Genomic DNA, 16049 nt, shown 5'->3' with positions numbered 1-16049 from the left:
TAAGACAGCCAGGGCTGTTACACAGAGAAACTCTGTCTCAAAAAAATCCAAAACACTAATACTACTAATAATAGTAAAAATTGAAAATAATAAACTTATATTTATTATTTAGTATTATTTTAAAATACTAAAAATAGGGAAATAGTTTTAAGCATGTCATTAGTGATATACTAGTCAATAAATGTGCTTCCATATCTAGTACTTGGATACTCAGATCTAGGGGCAGGTCTAACAATAACTTTCCAAACAGCGAGGAGTATACACGAAATTTGGGATGTCAGCAACAACTAATTGCTTCAGGGTTTGTTTGGTTTTGGTTTTTCGAGACAGGGTTTCTCTGTATCTTTGGATCCTGTCCTGAAACTTGCTCTGTAGACCAGGCTGACCTCGAACACACAGAAATCTGCCTACCTCTTCCTCCCGAGTGGGATTAAAGACTTATGCCGCAGCCACCACCGCCTGGCTTGGGGATTCTGAACAGATGGGAAAGCAATCTATCAGAGGTTCCTAAAGGCCACGGTGCAAGTTTTTCCCATCAGATCCCTCAGACTCCTGAATGTCACCGGCAGAGCTGTGGTGCTCAGATCTCGGATTAAGGTTAAGCAGGAACTGGGGTTTTGGAGAAGCGTTGGTGCGGGTCTGCAGGCTGCAATAACCAACACAAAGGTAGCAGGAGGAAAAACAGAGGCGCCTCTGAGACTGGGCTGGACAAGGGGATGCACGCCCCTCCCCTCCCTTCCTGGTTCCAGCCTGGCGTTTCTGCAAGAAGCTAAAGCCCCGAGTGGCCCGAAGGAGCTGGCAATTGCCGGCATCTGCTCCCACGGTGTCCATCACCCACCATGCGGCCTCTAGTCCTGCTGTGGAGCTGCCTGGTGCTCCCAGGTGAGGGGGAATGGCGGTGACAGGGATGGAGGGGCAGGCAGGTGCGGACCTGAGCTCACTCTTCTGGTCTGCAGAGTCGCTCTTCCCCTCCACCCCCTGAGGAGGTGGGGTGGAGGAAGATACTTCTACATTTCATCCCAGCTAAGCCATCCTCAGTCTGGCAACCCTGGGCGCAGCACCTGGTGTTTTTGAGCTCAGACCCAAGGGTCTTCCTCACGCGTGTTTGTGGCCACTGCGTGGCTGTGCAGGTGTAGAAGGAGCTGAGCCTCTCGGGTCACAGAGATGCATCTACTTAGCTTGTCAACTCAGCTAACTTGGTTGGATTTCTACTAAACTTGCTTCTCTTTCTTTGCTTTCATTTTTTTCACACTTTACTTATTTTTAAATTTTAATTTATTATTGTTATCGTGTGTGCATGTATGTGCATGTGTGCGTGCGTGTGTGTGTGTGTGTGTGTGTGTGTGTGTAAGAGAAGGAAGGAGGGAGGGAGCATGTGTGTCGCACAGCATTCATGAGATCAGAGAACTTTTGGGATTTCTCCTTCCACTATGGGATCAGGGGATCAAACTCAGGACATCATGTTTTTACTGCAAGTGCTCTTACTGCTGTGTGTGTGTGTGTGTGTGTGTGTGTACATATATACATTTAAATATACTACACACAGTATATTTAGTTTAGTTAGTTCATTGCAAGAGGGCAAAGGGCTGAAGGGTAGCTGGAGCGCACCTACAGGGGAGCTTTCTTTGCTCTTATCATTTTTATCTTTTATTTTATTTTATTTTATTTTATTTCTATTTTATTTTATATTTTATTTTATTGCAGAAAAGGTAATGCTCAGAGGAGGGTGGAACCTAGGCACTGGAGCATGCTAAGTGAGTGCTCCACGGCTAAGCTGCATCCACAGCTCTTTCCATTGTTTCAGACAGACCAGACTTGAACTTGCCCTGATCCCAAGTAGCTGCGACCACAAGAGAGCCCACCATGCTGGGCTTCCTTAACCCATTAAGATCTAAAAATCAGGATGCATCTTATAGCTGTTCAGGGCATGTTTGTTCAGTTTTCCCTTAATAATACATAAATTAACTCAGACTGTTTTCTGAAGTCTTTATGACATGTATTTCTCATGTGTGTGTATGCACATATGAGCACGCATTAGCACACAAAAGGCACAGCACACGTGAGGAGGTCGCTGTACAACCTTTGTGGTCTGTCCTCTTCTTCTTGAGTCTTAGACTCACTTTGTTGGGCTTAGCAGCAAGTGTCTTTACCCCTTGAGCTTTCTGGCCAGCCTGGCTCATGTCTCTCAAATGCAATGAAGGAGAATGTTAATATCCTCTATAGACGAGAAAACTTAGATGGGTTAAGCAACTTGCCCGACATCACGAAGCTATGGAATGCCAAGGCTGGGACTCAAACTCCCAGCAATCTGAGTCTAGAACTTTGTCTATCCCTTTCCATTAATGGTGTTTAAGGAAGGAGTGACAGGTTTGTCTTAAGGTTCCCTAGAAGAAGAGAACCCTGGGGCTTTTTACGTCTGCCTCAGAAGATCTGGTGAGAAAGCCTCCCTTCCTCCCTGTGAAATGGGAGCTTCGGGTCTGGGCCCAGTACTTGGATCCATAGACATCCCGTCTCCATTCACGCTGTATTTTCAGGTTATGAAGCCCTGAAGGGCCCAAAGGAGGTCAGTGGATTTGAAGGTGACAGCGTGTCCTTGCAGTGCACCTACGAGAAGAAGGTGAGGGGACACAGGAAGTACTGGTGCCGAGAGGGTGGCCTCGTCCTGTCCCGCTGCTCCGACATTGTCTACTCAAGTCAGAACCAGGAGGTGGTACGGGGCCGGATGTCCATCCGAGACAGGCCCCGAGACCTCTCGATGACCGTGACCATGAGGGACCTTACCATGAAGGACTCGGGGAAGTACTGGTGCGGGATTGACAGACTGGGCTTCGATGAATCTTTTGAAGTGTCTCTCATTGTCTTTCCAGGTAACAAACGGGTCTCCCCACTGCCTGGGTGGGATGGGCAAGAGGACCTGAACCGTGGAAACAGTTTCCTGTTACAGAAGGGGGCAGTCTTGGTACCAACCTCATCAGGCCTTCTCTAGGACTTAGGAGTCAGTAGGGACACCTGCTGAGCACTGGAAACAACGCAGAGAAGCCTCAGTTGTCCCTTTGCTCTGGCAAGTCTCCCTGCTAGGATTTCATAGGTCACACCTGTCGCTCTTGGTCTGGATGTCTTGGGGGAGGCAGGATGAGGACAAGATGACCATCTCAGGTGACAAGGAAGGACCCACAGATTTCCTGTGTCACATATGCTCCCCAAACATTCTGAGCCCAGACTAACCATGGTCGCCTCCCAGGCCCAGCCTGCAGTGTTCCCTAAGCCATGAGCTGGCTTCACTGTGCTGATGGTCTCTGTATTTTTTTCCACCTTTTGTCTGGAGAACCCAGGGGAGGAAAGCTGGAGGGTGCCAGAGTACAGACAGTCCTGTCTCAGCCAGTGAGAGCTGGGTAGATCTCCGAACCACCACTTCCCACATGGGACACAGAGACACTCCAAGACACTCAGTGACTGACCTAAGGTCGAGACAGGAAGCAGAGCAGGCAGGATTCAAACCCAGATCACTGCAACCTATAACTCTGTTCAAAAGATGGGCCCAGGAGCTAGGACCCATCCTAAGCCCCAGTCTGTCCTCACAGCCCATTCTCTGTCACTCCTGAGTCTCTATGACAGTTCAGGGAAATAAAAGTAAACTAACCTAACGCTAAGAGCAGCAATAAAGCCTCACTGATGAGACCGGAGGGTGTGGCTCAGAGGGCCAGCTGTGGGTAAGACCCTGGACTGCATCCCTAATGCTGTAGCGGTAGAACGATACTCCTTGAATGGGTTCTGTTATTCAGAAGGTCCCAGTCTCTTCCAGCTCTTAACAGTGCACAGACATTTTTTTTTCCTAATTGTGAATAGCTCTCTTTATTTCTTTTATTTATTTGGCTTTTTAGATGATGTCTCACTGTGTAGCTCTGACTGCTCTGACTGGCCTAGAACTCACAGAGATCTACCTGTCTCTGCCTCCTGAGTGCTGGGACTAAGGTCCTGTGCCACCATGCCCAGGCTACTGCTCTCTAGTTTTGAGACTCTCTTGTGTCTGGTTCTTGCCCTGAGCTCTTGTCACCTCTCCGAGGTATGTGATCCATGCCTTTTCATCCTTTCATGACAGAGCTGGTTGGCTTCTGATGACAGCTCATCCTGCCAATGATGAGGGCTGTGTCAGTGGGTGCCCCCCACAGCCACTGGGGACACTGGGCTGTAATGTTTATAGGTTTCTCTGGTAGCAACACTCTCTCCTGCAAATCCAGTTTCTATCTGCCAAACATTTAACAACCAGCTCCCAGAATCCCTGCAAAGTTAACAAGCCAGAGGGAACTAGCAGCCTCCAGGGCCAATCTAGGCTGGACATCCCCACTATCACATCCTTTATTCCTCAAACTGGGCTGGGCATACCCACTATCACATCCTCTGTTTCTCATCTTCTGGAGGCCCTAGGCAAGGCCCAGAGACTTAGAAACACACAAAATAGAAAGCTGCTCTTGATTTACAGAAGATTTAGTCGACTACTTAGAAAAAATATGAATAAATGTCTGAGCGTTAGACTTGAGAGTGGAGAGCAATCCCAGAATGTCCGGGTTAGATGTGGTCAGAACAGACTCAGGGATGCTGACCCTTGAGGAATCCCAGCCCCGTGGGAGACCCTGCAAATCCATAGCTGTAGTCAGAGTGAGCACTAGCTCCCCAGGAGACAGACACGGGATATTGGGGTACACAAAAGAAGGGGAGAATTCCTCCACGTTACTGAGACTTAACTTCTAGAGGATGATGGAAGACAGGGCAGGGGTTGGGGGCAGAGGTGAGGGGGAGCTGTAGGCAGAGGTGTAAGAGAATGGTTTCACAGAGGAACAACCTGGCAAAGGCACAGCAGTAGAAAGGGTGACCCTGAACACAGGGCATCTTTGCGTGGCTCCGTGAGTTCCCCGTGGGGAAAGAGGTGACTTTGGTAGGGTGATCTGAAGTCAGAGCTTCAAACACACTAAGTAAGCAGGAGGCGTTTCAGCTCACAGCTAAAATGGGGAGCCACTGATGGCTTCCAAAACAAGAGGCAATAGGATCTGATGTGTGTTTTAGAAATACGGGTGTCCGTGCAAAGGCACGAAAGAAGCAGGTTGGGGCAAGGAATGCAGAAGACCTGATCCAATGAGAGACTAATATGGACAGCAGGTGGGGAAGACCTGGGATCCACTGGGATCTGCCAGTTTATGGCCTCCGATTGGCTCAGAGGAGACAACAATGGCGCCTCTACTGAGAATGAGGGGCCCACTGTGGCAATGTCTGTCTCTCCTGAGAGCAGCCTCTCCATTTCCTTTAGGAAGAAGGGACAGTCCCACCCCCACTGGCACCTGCTGCCCTACTTCCCCCAACCCCTCCTTCCAGCCTCTCACAGCTACAAGGATCCTTCAGCCCAAGGCAAAAGCCTGGCAGACTCAGCTCCCAGAACTGAGTGAGTCAATGGCTTTACTTCTCCTTCTCCATTTCAGAAAACATAGTGTGAGGGCCACCCAGCTGTTCCCAACAACCACAGAAGCCAGACTGGCTCAAAGGAACTAGGCACTGACTCAGGATTACCTGGGAAATGGCTACAGCTGACCCCAAAGCTCTTCCTCAGGATCTGGGGATGAGCCAGACATTGGCCCTGACCTCAGACCTGCCTTTGCCACCTTGCTCTGCACAGCTTTTGGGAGCTGAAGGAGGTTAGGCCTTATTGGGACATAGGGGTCAGGAGGTTCAGCGCTGGACAGATGGAGAAGTTGCTTTTTGGTCAGAGAAGAGGTGACCGTGGCCTGGACTAAGGGAAGGACCAGGATGTAGGACAGGGCCATGGGGGTAGGGTTTATGTCTACAAAACAGATTACACATAGATGTGCCTGGTCCAGGGTCTTCTTGCTCTAAGGGCCTCACTTAGGCCTCTGCTTGCCTCCTGGGAAGTGTTTTAGTTGAGAACACCCTGAGAGATTGGAAAGGTTCATGTTCAAATGTCAGTCTGGGTGGAGCTCAAGGGCCAGGGAAGGTGCTGAGGTATTGTTTTTGGACTTATAGCTTCTCCTGGTCTCCACCCGACAGTCGTCACAGTCAAGCAGGGGAAGACAGAGGTTAAGGCCCCTGTGTTCACGGAGGCGGCCCCAGCCTGGTCTTCAGGAACCTCCCAGGTTCTCCCAGGAACCTCTCCATATTCTGGGAGTGCTCCTCACACAGCAACCCCAGCCTGGTCTGCAGGAACCTCCCCTTCCCCAGGAACCTCTCCATATGCTGGGAGCTCTCCTCACACAGCGACCTCTCCTCATGCAGGGAGCTCCCGCCCAGTCATCTGGCCGCTCAGCATCGTACCAGAGGACTCCGAGGCCAGTCGTGTCCTCGAGTCCAGGTGAGTCCAGGGGACCCGAGGTGACCTTTCTTTCCTCCAGGCAGACACTTCCTCTGGTGGCGGCCACAGCCTGTGGTTCAGGAGGCAGATTTCGGACCTGAGTCCCCTCGCAGGGCTCATCTGGACACACAGAGCCATCTGAGATGAAGGGTCTACCTTGGACCCAAAAAGCATTTCTCTTCCGCTCAAGTCACCCCAGCTCAGGGGTTTCCCTGTATACTTTGCTCTGAGTCCTGTGCTGTATGAAAATATGAAAGCCCTTCACCAACTTTTTCTTGACACAGCTGGATCCCAGTCTGCAGCAAAGGATTCTGGGGGCTCTACCTACTCCCAGTTCCTGCCTTTCAGGTCACCACTAGCAGGTTCAGGCCAGGCTGAACATGTCCTGTAGGGATGGGGTACCCCGGGCAGAGCACACACGGAAGATCTCTAAAACACTGGCCCCTCATGCCTTCAGATCTCCCCGGGTGACAAAAACCTGACTGGACGCTGAATTAGAGCATTGTGTTGCCATGAACCGGTGCTGGTGACACCGCCTTCAGGCCAGTGAGTCTCCCCATTTCTTGCCGGATGTGGAGGAGCACAGCTGTAATTCCAATTACTTAGAGTTAGGGAGGCCACAAGTTCAAGGCCAGGCTGAGTAAGTTTGTGAGGCCTTGTTTAAAAATAAAAAGTCATGCTTATGAATTGTAGTTTAGCAGCAAATATAGCTAGGTACTATACTAAGGTTTGTTCCTAGTGGGAGGAGTATTTAATTTGAGATAAGTTCTCTCATGTAGCTCAGGCTGGCCTCCAGCTCCCTGTGTAGCCAAGGATGACCTAAACCTCCTGATCTTCCTGATCGTCTATGTCCCAAGTGCAAGGATCACCTGTCTTTGAACTCAGTATCTTTTTTTAAATTTATCCATTTATTTTTTATGTGCATTGATGTTTTGTCTGCATGTAAATACCTGTGTAAGGGTATCAGGAACTATAGTTACAGACAGTTGTGAGCCGCCATGTAGGTGCTGGGAATTGAACCTAGGACCTCTGGAAGAATGATCAGTGCTCTTAACCTCTGAGCCATCTCTCCAGCCCCTGAACTCAGTATCTTAAACATTCCAAGCCCTGCTTCATAGGAAATAAAATTGGTGATCTGAAAGGTTGTCTAGTCACTTACTCAAAGAGACACATCCCTGAAATGTCAAGACCAGGGTTCGAACTCAGCGAGCCTCGATTCGGGGCCTGAGTGCCCTGCCAGTCTTAGCCTGGCTGTGCTGGCCCTCAGGCTAGAAACTGGCTTTCTCAGCTTATGCATGGGTCTCAAGGACATAGATGGCTGATCTGGTAACCACCACCGGGCTCCTTTCATCTCTCCTCTAGTGTGTCCATCCCGATGGACCGCATGATGGCCCCAGTCTGGGTGCTCTTGTCCCTTCTGCTGGCTACAGGTCTGATTGCCTTTGGCAGCCACATGCTCCGGTGGAGAAAGAAAGGTAAGTGATTGACATGTGGGAGGAGGCTTGTGCAGACCTGTGAGGCCTCAGTGGGTGGGTCTGACAACCTTTTGTTCGCTGTGTGTATGGGCGCACCCCTTTAGTCCCAGAACTCAGAGGATCTCTGAGTTCAAGGTCAGCCTGGTCTACAGAGTGAGCTCCAGGACAGTCAGGGATACACAGAGGAACCCTGTCTCAAAAAAACCAAACCAAAACAAAACAACCTAGCTGTTTCCCTCTGAGGCGCCGTGAAGCAGCCAGCACTGGGAAGAACAATTCAGCTGGGAAATGAGAGCTCTTTCATATGGAAGCTCAGGGAGCCAAGATGGAAGCATCTGCCTATAACCTCAGCGCGCGGAAGGTGGAGAAAGGGGGGGCAGAAGCTTAAGGACAGACTTGGACACATAATGAGTTCGATTCTAGCCTGGGCTGCGTGTCTAAACAAACAAATAGATGAGCAAGCAGGGCAAAAGAGCTAGCAAAGCTGATTTTAACAATAACAATTAAATTTCATTCAATTCGATATACCTGAAACATGACCAATTCAACACGGAACCAATGCTAAGATATTAAGGAAACCTGGACATTGTAGTGTATGCCTATCGTCTCAGCTACTCACACTTAGGCAGGAGGATCAGTTGAGTCCAGGAATTTGAAAGCAGCCTGAGCAATACAGCCAGACCCCCATCTTAAAACTTCAACAAAATTTGATGTTCCTACCCTACACTGTGGTTTTTTTTGGGGGGGGGAGGGGAGATTCCATGTTGAGCCTTTGGAAGTTTAGGTATGATTTCACATGACCACATTCCAGTGCTGGGTGACATGTGTGGCTTCTGGCTTCTGTACTGGATGATAGAGGTCAAGCAGCTTACATGATGTCATGGTATTAAGAGTGCCAGGAACCAGGCAAGCTCCTGCATCTCATCTCCATTAACCTATGGTGCTGTGGGGCACCCCATCTTATAGTGGAGGAAAGTGGACGGTTAGGCAGCTTGCCTTGGGTTTGTAGGCCTAGGAAATAGTAGAACCAGAAAGAGACCTACAGTGGCATCCCAGAGAAGGTGGGCCTGGGGCTTTCCTGGACCTGCTTCCGACCTTGTAAGAAATCTCAGCTTATTCGTGTCCCCAGGTTCCCTCATAGGAGACCAGAAGGGAACACACCGGGTGGGAATAGTCTCAACTCTGAAGCCACTTAGCTAACATCTTACCTCTGGAATTGTGGTTCCCCAGCAAACAGCAGCGCCCCCTCTGGTAGCCTGTTAGAAATGCAGAGTCTCAGAGCTCAATTCAGAACCTGTGTGTGAAGAAAATTAACCCTCAGGGTACCTGTGGTGGGCATCTGGGTCAAACAAAATTCATGTCACGTGGCTTCTGATGAGATACCTCACGTGAGGGCAGAACTGCTCACTCATGGCTAGGAACTGAAAAGAAGACAGGCCCACAGACCCCTTCAAAAAGATACCCCCTAGGTCCCACCCCTCAAGTTAAGGGCCAGGCCTCCCATAGGACAATTAACATCAAGTTGTAAATGTCCCCTATGCTTATTAAGGTTCAAAAGTGAAGAGAGTTTCCTCACCCACTTTCTAGTTCACATAGATCTCAAATGCCGACTCCTTCCTAAAAGGCTGAGCTAGACAGGGCGTCCTGCTTCAGGGTCTCCTAGCTCCCTCTGGGAATCCCCCATACACCCCATACAGAAGGTGACATGACCTTCTACATTCTGGGAATGACTCAAGGTCTTCCTGGCCTCAAAGTTCTTCTGGGTCTCTTTCAGCTTGGCTGACCATGAAGACACAGAGGAACGAGAAGGTCTACCTTCCAGCTTCGGTAAGGACCCAGGGAGCCAAAGTCTGAGATCAACCCCTTTGGGGCCTAGGTCAGACTTCCAGGCCCATCTCTGTGCCCACCCAGAGGCAGAGCTCGCTCTCAGCCTTGAAAGGATCTGTGGGCGTCTCCAGGCCGGCCCTTTAGGGTGTGAGATCCTTGGCATGCCCATCATTGACCTGGAATCAGGCAGGCTCACCAAGAACCAGGTAGGTATCGTTCCACCAAGCGGGTACCCTCCTCCCACGCCATTTAGAATCATGGTTCTTCAGCATTGGAGCAAGAAGGATCCCTGTGAATCCCGGGTCAGTTTGTATCTAAACTCTGATCCCATCTCACCTGTTAGCGATGTTGGAGATGGGATCTCCCAGACTCCGCTTCCAGCCCAATCTTCTAGGGCTCGGGCTGGGAACCCACAGCCCATCAGAGTGCAAGGGCCCCTCAAACATGACTCCATTGTTCTTCTACAAATGAAACCGAGGCCCAGAGTGTATGAAGGTCTGGCCCAAACCCACACAGCCGCACTCAGGTTTCTCAATTCTTTTAAAAGATTCATTTATTTTATTTTATGTGTATGAGTATTTTGCCTGCATGTATGTTTGTGTACCACATGTGTGCCTGGTGCCCATGGGGCCCAGAAGAGGGTCATTGGATCCCCTGAAACAGGAGTCGCAGACAATTGTGAGCCACCACGTGGGTACTGGGAACCAAACCCAGGTTCCCTATTAGAACAGCCAGTCCTCTTAACCACTAAGCCATCTCTCGAGCCCCAGATTTACCAATTCTTTAATCTCTCAAAATATTTTTTTCTGGTCCTCCACTGATTCTGAGGCCATGCTACTCAAGGCTTGGCCGGTCAAGGACTCAGCTGTAAGCAGGGAACCAGTGGGAGTGGGGACTCGGGAGGGGTACGTACAGAGGTCCCTGTGCACATCTTCCTGAGGAACCAAGCCGTCCAACTTCCCAGGCCAGTGCCTGCCCCCCGCCCCGTCCATTGAGAAACAAAAATCCTACCTTGCCTTGCCTGTTGCCCTGCCCCAAAATCCACGCAGTTACTTACTGAGGCATTTCAACTCTTATTCTTCCAAACATGGGGCCAGGAAAGGGGAACTGTCATCCCCTTCTTTCCTGGCGTCAGTAAAGACAAAAGACTCCAGGCAGATACCCAGGGGAGGGCTGAGTGAGGATGGGCTCTTCCTTGACTTAGGAAGCAGCTGTTGTTGTCTCAGGAAGTGGAACAAGGCCAAAAGTGGCTAAGGGGAGTGAGGCAAAAGTCATGGGAACAGAGGCCACCCTGGGCCACCTTCAGAGCTCAACCTTCTGGTTGTATGTTGTGGAGGTGGCTCATCAGGAGAGTGCTGGGGTTCAGAAAACCAGCCACGGTTGGGTGTGGGGGTGCCTCCTGCCCTGCCACTCTGGGTGGGGCTGATTCCAACCTGGGGCACCTGAGCTCCCCCTGCAGCCGTAGGAAGGAGCAAGAAAGAGCCCAGGGCAGTTTGAGCAGAAGGACACTGAGCAGAAGTGACCTTAGGTAGAAAGATAGGAGAGGGGACTAGACAAAACCACCCAAGGTCTATGAGGCTGGCTGCTGGGCCTTCCATCCTTCCACACTGAAGTGCAAGGGTTGGAAGAATTCAGTCGTATGTACTGCCCAAGGCTGGTCCCGCAGACTCCAGAGAAAGAACCATTTTTCTTCCCTAAGCATGGGATAGTCACAGACCAAATGCCTCCTGTGCTGTTTGTATCTGGTGAATCTTTGAGGCCCACGAAAACCAGCAGACAGCCTGCTTGTTCCCTCTGGTTACGAAGGAATAACACGATTAAAACAAAACAAGCCATTCCAGAAGTTTCTGATCACTGGGTGGGAAGATGCTGTCCGGAGACTGCGGGCGCAGCTCACTTGGTGGAGTGCTTGCCTGGCGTGCATGAAGCAAGCCAGCATAAGCTGGAGGTGGCGGTGCACTCCTGGGACGCCAGCCCTCAACAAGGTCATCCTTAGGATGACCATTGACCTTAGGAATTCAAAGCCATTTAGGAAGCCCGAGACCCTGCCTCAGAAAACAAACAAAGCATGGTGACGCATGCCTTTACTCCCAGTATCCGGGAGGCCACTGGGATCTCTGTGAGTTCAAGGCTAGCCTAGCCTACATAGCAAGTTCCAAGTCATCCAGGATTACTTGGCGAAGCCCTGTCTTTAAAATTAGTACTATCTGGATTGTGTGACCCTGAGAAGAAACATGTATTTGAGTTTCTAACTTGCCAAAGTAACACCCAGGTGTCGGAAGTCATATGGCAACCAGAACTATGTCCTTCCTCTTTAGCTCCCTGGGCTTAGCTCCAGACTGTCTATGCTGCTAAGAACAGGCTGTCCTGAGTTCTGACCAAGTTCCTCTTACAGCCACCAGGGAGCAACTGGGTGCCTGAAGATGCCATGATCAACCTCGCTGCGCCTCCCGAGTGTCTTAGCAACCCCGAGCCCTCCGCTGTGCCCTTCACAGAGACCCAGCACCTTGGCCAGGTGTGAACAGAGGGCTCTGGAATCCATGCTAACTGACACCACTGAGATAATGGGGACAAGGCGGGGAGGGCTCTTCCCCCAGCACCTCCTTCCCCAGAAGCCCCACTCCCACATCTGTCCGTCTAAACCTATCAAAACCATAATAAGACTAGGTCATTTTACCCAGGCTCCAGACTTCACAATCTCCTCTTCCAGGCTCAGAAGATTCTTTTTTTTATTATTTTATTTATTTATTTATTATGTATACAACATTCTGCCTTCATGTTTGCCCACACGCCAGAGGAGGGCTCCAGATCTCATTACAGATGGCTGTGAGCCACCATGTGGTTGCTGGGAATTGAACTCAGGACCTCTGGAAGAGCAGTCAGTGCTCTTAACCGCGGAGCCATCTCTCCAGCCCCTCAGAAAATTCTTTAATAGCATGTTGGGTGTCTGCTTAAAGAGCTCTCAGCTGAGCAGGGCATTGTGGTGCATGTCTGTAACCCTAACAGTTGGGAGTCTGTGGTCAGAGGGAGGAGCTGGGGGATTAGAAACCAGTTTACATGGTGAGACCTTGTCTCAGAAAAGCATGCGCTACAGACAAGAGATGAGGGGGCGGGGGCTCTGCTAGAGTGGAGACCTCACCACCGCTAGGCTCTGCTTTTCAACCTCACCATCTTCTCTCCAGGCTACAGAGGTAGAGGTAGCCCCTTCCCTGGACGCCAAGGAGGACGAGGATGCAATGGCAGACCCTCCCCTGCAGGTGTCCGCACAGGAACTGGCCTCTGAGTTCATCTCTGTGTAACCGCGGGATGGCCCGTGGTCAGGCTCCGTCAAGATGAACCGCTGAGTTTGCATGAATTCGCTGGCTCTGCTCACACTCCAGGGCTCCGTCCACCTTCCTCCAGGCTCCCTGCTTGTGTGGCCCAGAATGGTAACGAAGTGTATCTGTGGGACCCTGGAGCCCAGCGTGGACGTAACAATTCCGGCCAGAGGCCGTGACCTCCCCAGCATATTCTAATCTCTAGGAAGAGTGCGCAGCTGCGGACCTTCACCAGGGCCTGGCAAGGCTCAGTAGATGAGGGCTGAGTTTGTATGGGTTCCAGGAAATTTCCTGGGCATGGGTGCCCAGCAACCGTCCCTCCTCCCATCCCCTGTAAATCCCACCTACGCTTCCCTCCGATTCTCTTGCCGCAGGTGCTGTGGAGGAGACAACATACGTGTGTATAAAACATATGTGTTTATAAAACACCTGCATCCTGGCCCTTCAGAAAATCATTAAAGCAGAATTCCCGAGCCCCGCCCCAAACCATCTGGAGGGCAAGGCCCGGGTCTTCACCAGTGGCTCTGACAAGTGACCAGGATTCCTACACTTGAGCCTGATGAATTCTCAGCTTCCTCTAGCCTGGAGAGTCTTTCTTCCTTCTGTTTCGCTGTGGGGTCGTGCTCACATGCTCCCTACAGCTCTAGCCATAACACTATGGCCCCAGCAGGAGCTCCCTGATACTTCCCTGCTCAGGCACACGATGGATGTGATGGAGGCGGCCAGCCCAGGGGTCAGCTGTCTCTCCTTCTCCTTTCCCACGACCCTGTCTGTATTCCTAGCTTTGGAAGGACATTGGAGAAAGGTTCTCTGTCCAAAAGGGGCTACTACTTCATGGACTGGGAGGCTTGCGGAGGAGGAGGAGGAAAGCAGAGTGGGGTGGGGAGGGGAGGGGACAGGAAGAAACAAGACTCCAATTACTAGAGGATAATGCTAAATCCAGGCCAGCTGGATGAGGAAAAGACGGTCTGGCTCAACTCTTTGCTTCTCTTTAACTATTTTGTTTTGAAAATGACACGCTGAGAGGGAGGTACTCAACACGGAAAACATAGAAACACAGGGAGAAAGACAAAAAGCAGGGGGTGGGCAGTGTTTTTAAGGTCATCTATAACCTCACCAAGCCCTGTTGGCACCCTGACTGCACTTGGCTGGATCCCCCACCTTTCTCCTCCACACATTTTGCAGTTGCTCCTTTCACAGAGGGGTCACCCCACCCCACATTATCCCATCATAAGCATTCCTCCATGTCCTACAAACCTTGTACAATAAACTGTTTCTCAGCTGCATAGTACTTCAGCATACAGGTGTGCCTCAGTTTACTGAACCGGTTCTCTGTCACTAGCTGTGGATCTTTATGCAGGAGCAATAACTGCCATTGGAAATCTCTAGAAGGATCTGTGGGAACATGTGGTCCTGAGAAGGAGAATGTTTTCTTTTCTCTTTATCTCTCTCTTTCTATCTTTCTCTCTTGTTTTTTATTTTTTGAGACAGGATTTCTCTGTAGCTTTGGAATCTGTCCTGGAACTCACTCTGTAGACCAGGCTGGCCTCGAACTCACAGAGATCCACCTACCTCTGCCTCTGCCTCTGCCTCTGCCTCCCGAGTGCTGGTATTAAAGACATGCATCCCTCCTCTTCTAACCTCTCCTGGAGGGATGACTCAGTAGGTAAAGCATTTGTTGTGCAAGCAAGAGGACCCAAGTTCCAGATCCTTGTAACAAACTCACCGTGCGTCGGTGCCCCAGTGCTGGAGGGAAGATGGCAAAGCCCAAGAGCATGGTAGCCAGGACATCAACCTCTAGATTCCGTAAGAAGCCATCTCAAACCTAGAGGAAGGCAGCCGATGCAGACCTCTGGCCTGTGTGGGTCACGGGCAAGTGAAACCCCCTCACAGAGAGAAGCAGGGGGAGGGAGAGAGAGAGACAGAGAGAGACAGAGAGAGAGATAGACAGACAGAAAGAGACAGAGAGAGAAGGGGGAAGGGAGGGAGAAAGAGAAGGGGGAGGGAGAGAGAGAAGGGGGAAGGGAGAGAGGGAGAGACAGAGAGAAACAGACAGAGACAGAGAGACAGAGAGAGAGAAGAGACAGAGAGAGAGAGAGAAGGGGGAAGGGAGGGAGAGAAAGAGTCTGTACCCACAAGAACACAGGCCATGCAACTCCATTAATATATTAAAAACTGGGATAAGCAGTGCCCCCGGGCAGTTAGCAGAGAATACCCAAAAAGTTAATCCAAAGTGGACTTTCCAACCTGACAGAGTATCACACACCAGTAACCCCAGTGTTTAGGAGGTGAGGGAGAAGAATTCCAAGTTCAAGACTAGTCTGTGCTGCGTGATGAGACCCTACTTCAAGACACAACATAAATTAAAGCATGCTGGTGTTTAAGAGTGACTGATGGAAAAGAAACCTCTCTCTCTCTCTCTCTCTCTCTCTCTCTCTCTCTTTCTCTCTCTCTCTTTCTCTGTGTGTGTGTGTTATATAAACACAATTACTATGTATCAATTTTTTAAATTATATTTTTAAAAGCTATTAACAAAAAGTCAGGCATGGTGGTGGATGCCTTTAATCCTAGGAGGCAGAAGCAAGTGAATCTCTGTGAGTTCGAGGCCAGCCTGTTCTACAGAGTGAGTTCCAGGACAGTCAGGGTTATAGAAAGACCCTGTGTCCAAAAAAAAAAACAAAAAAAAAACAAAAAAAACCCAAAAAAAACCAAATAATTTCTTTCAGATTATGTCTTTAATTTAGGAAAATATCTTAATGCCAACTGGAAGCTAAAAAGAAGTTTTCTCAATCCCAAGAATATGGCAAACAAGGAATAACAGTGGTCAGCAAACCCGGCCTCACTTTGGGAGTTTCTAAAACAAAGCACCTCCCAAAGCTCACTCAGTACAGGGATCTGCTGACTGCCTTCACCCCTCCACAGACTACATTTCCCAACCTTCCTCTCAGTATCCTGGGGCTGGGGACTAGGTTCTAATGGACAAGTGGCCATTGCACACAGGTACTGCCTCAGAGACCTGCAGCCATAATGACAGGAAGGTGTACCACGACTCCCTCCTGCAGAACTTTGGGTGGA

The 16049-nt window shown here is 50.1% G+C and overlaps 1 protein-coding gene across 6 annotated transcripts; it reads left to right on the top strand.

Annotated features, from left to right (window-relative positions):
* Positions 1-507: 507 nt before the first annotated feature.
* On the top strand, positions 508-14265 carry Cd300lg (CD300 molecule like family member g). 6 transcript variants are annotated; one of them, XM_048445765.3, is made up of 8 exons: positions 508-882; positions 2535-2867; positions 5303-5434; positions 6031-6355; positions 7718-7830; positions 9605-9657; positions 12053-12172; positions 12840-14265. In XM_048445765.3, exons 1-8 carry the CDS (start codon positions 840-842, stop codon positions 12954-12956), a joined length of 1236 nt encoding a protein of 411 aa, XP_048301722.3. In that variant the 5' UTR covers positions 508-839; the 3' UTR covers positions 12957-14265. The 6 variants fall into 6 exon arrangements, with proteins under 6 accessions (XP_048301722.3, XP_085551966.2, XP_048301724.3 ...); XM_085695840.2 differs by having other exon boundaries at positions 510-882; positions 6055-6355; XM_048445767.3 differs by lacking the exon at positions 5303-5434 and having other exon boundaries at positions 518-882; positions 6055-6355.
* Positions 14266-16049: the final 1784 nt, after the last annotated feature.

Source organism: Myodes glareolus, chromosome 9 (assembly GCF_982192425.1).
Source record: "Myodes glareolus chromosome 9, mMyoGla1.1, whole genome shotgun sequence".
NCBI lineage: Eukaryota > Metazoa > Chordata > Mammalia > Rodentia > Cricetidae > Myodes > Myodes glareolus.
Note: the sequence above shows the minus strand (reverse complement) of the source record. Positions and strands in the feature narration are given on the sequence as shown.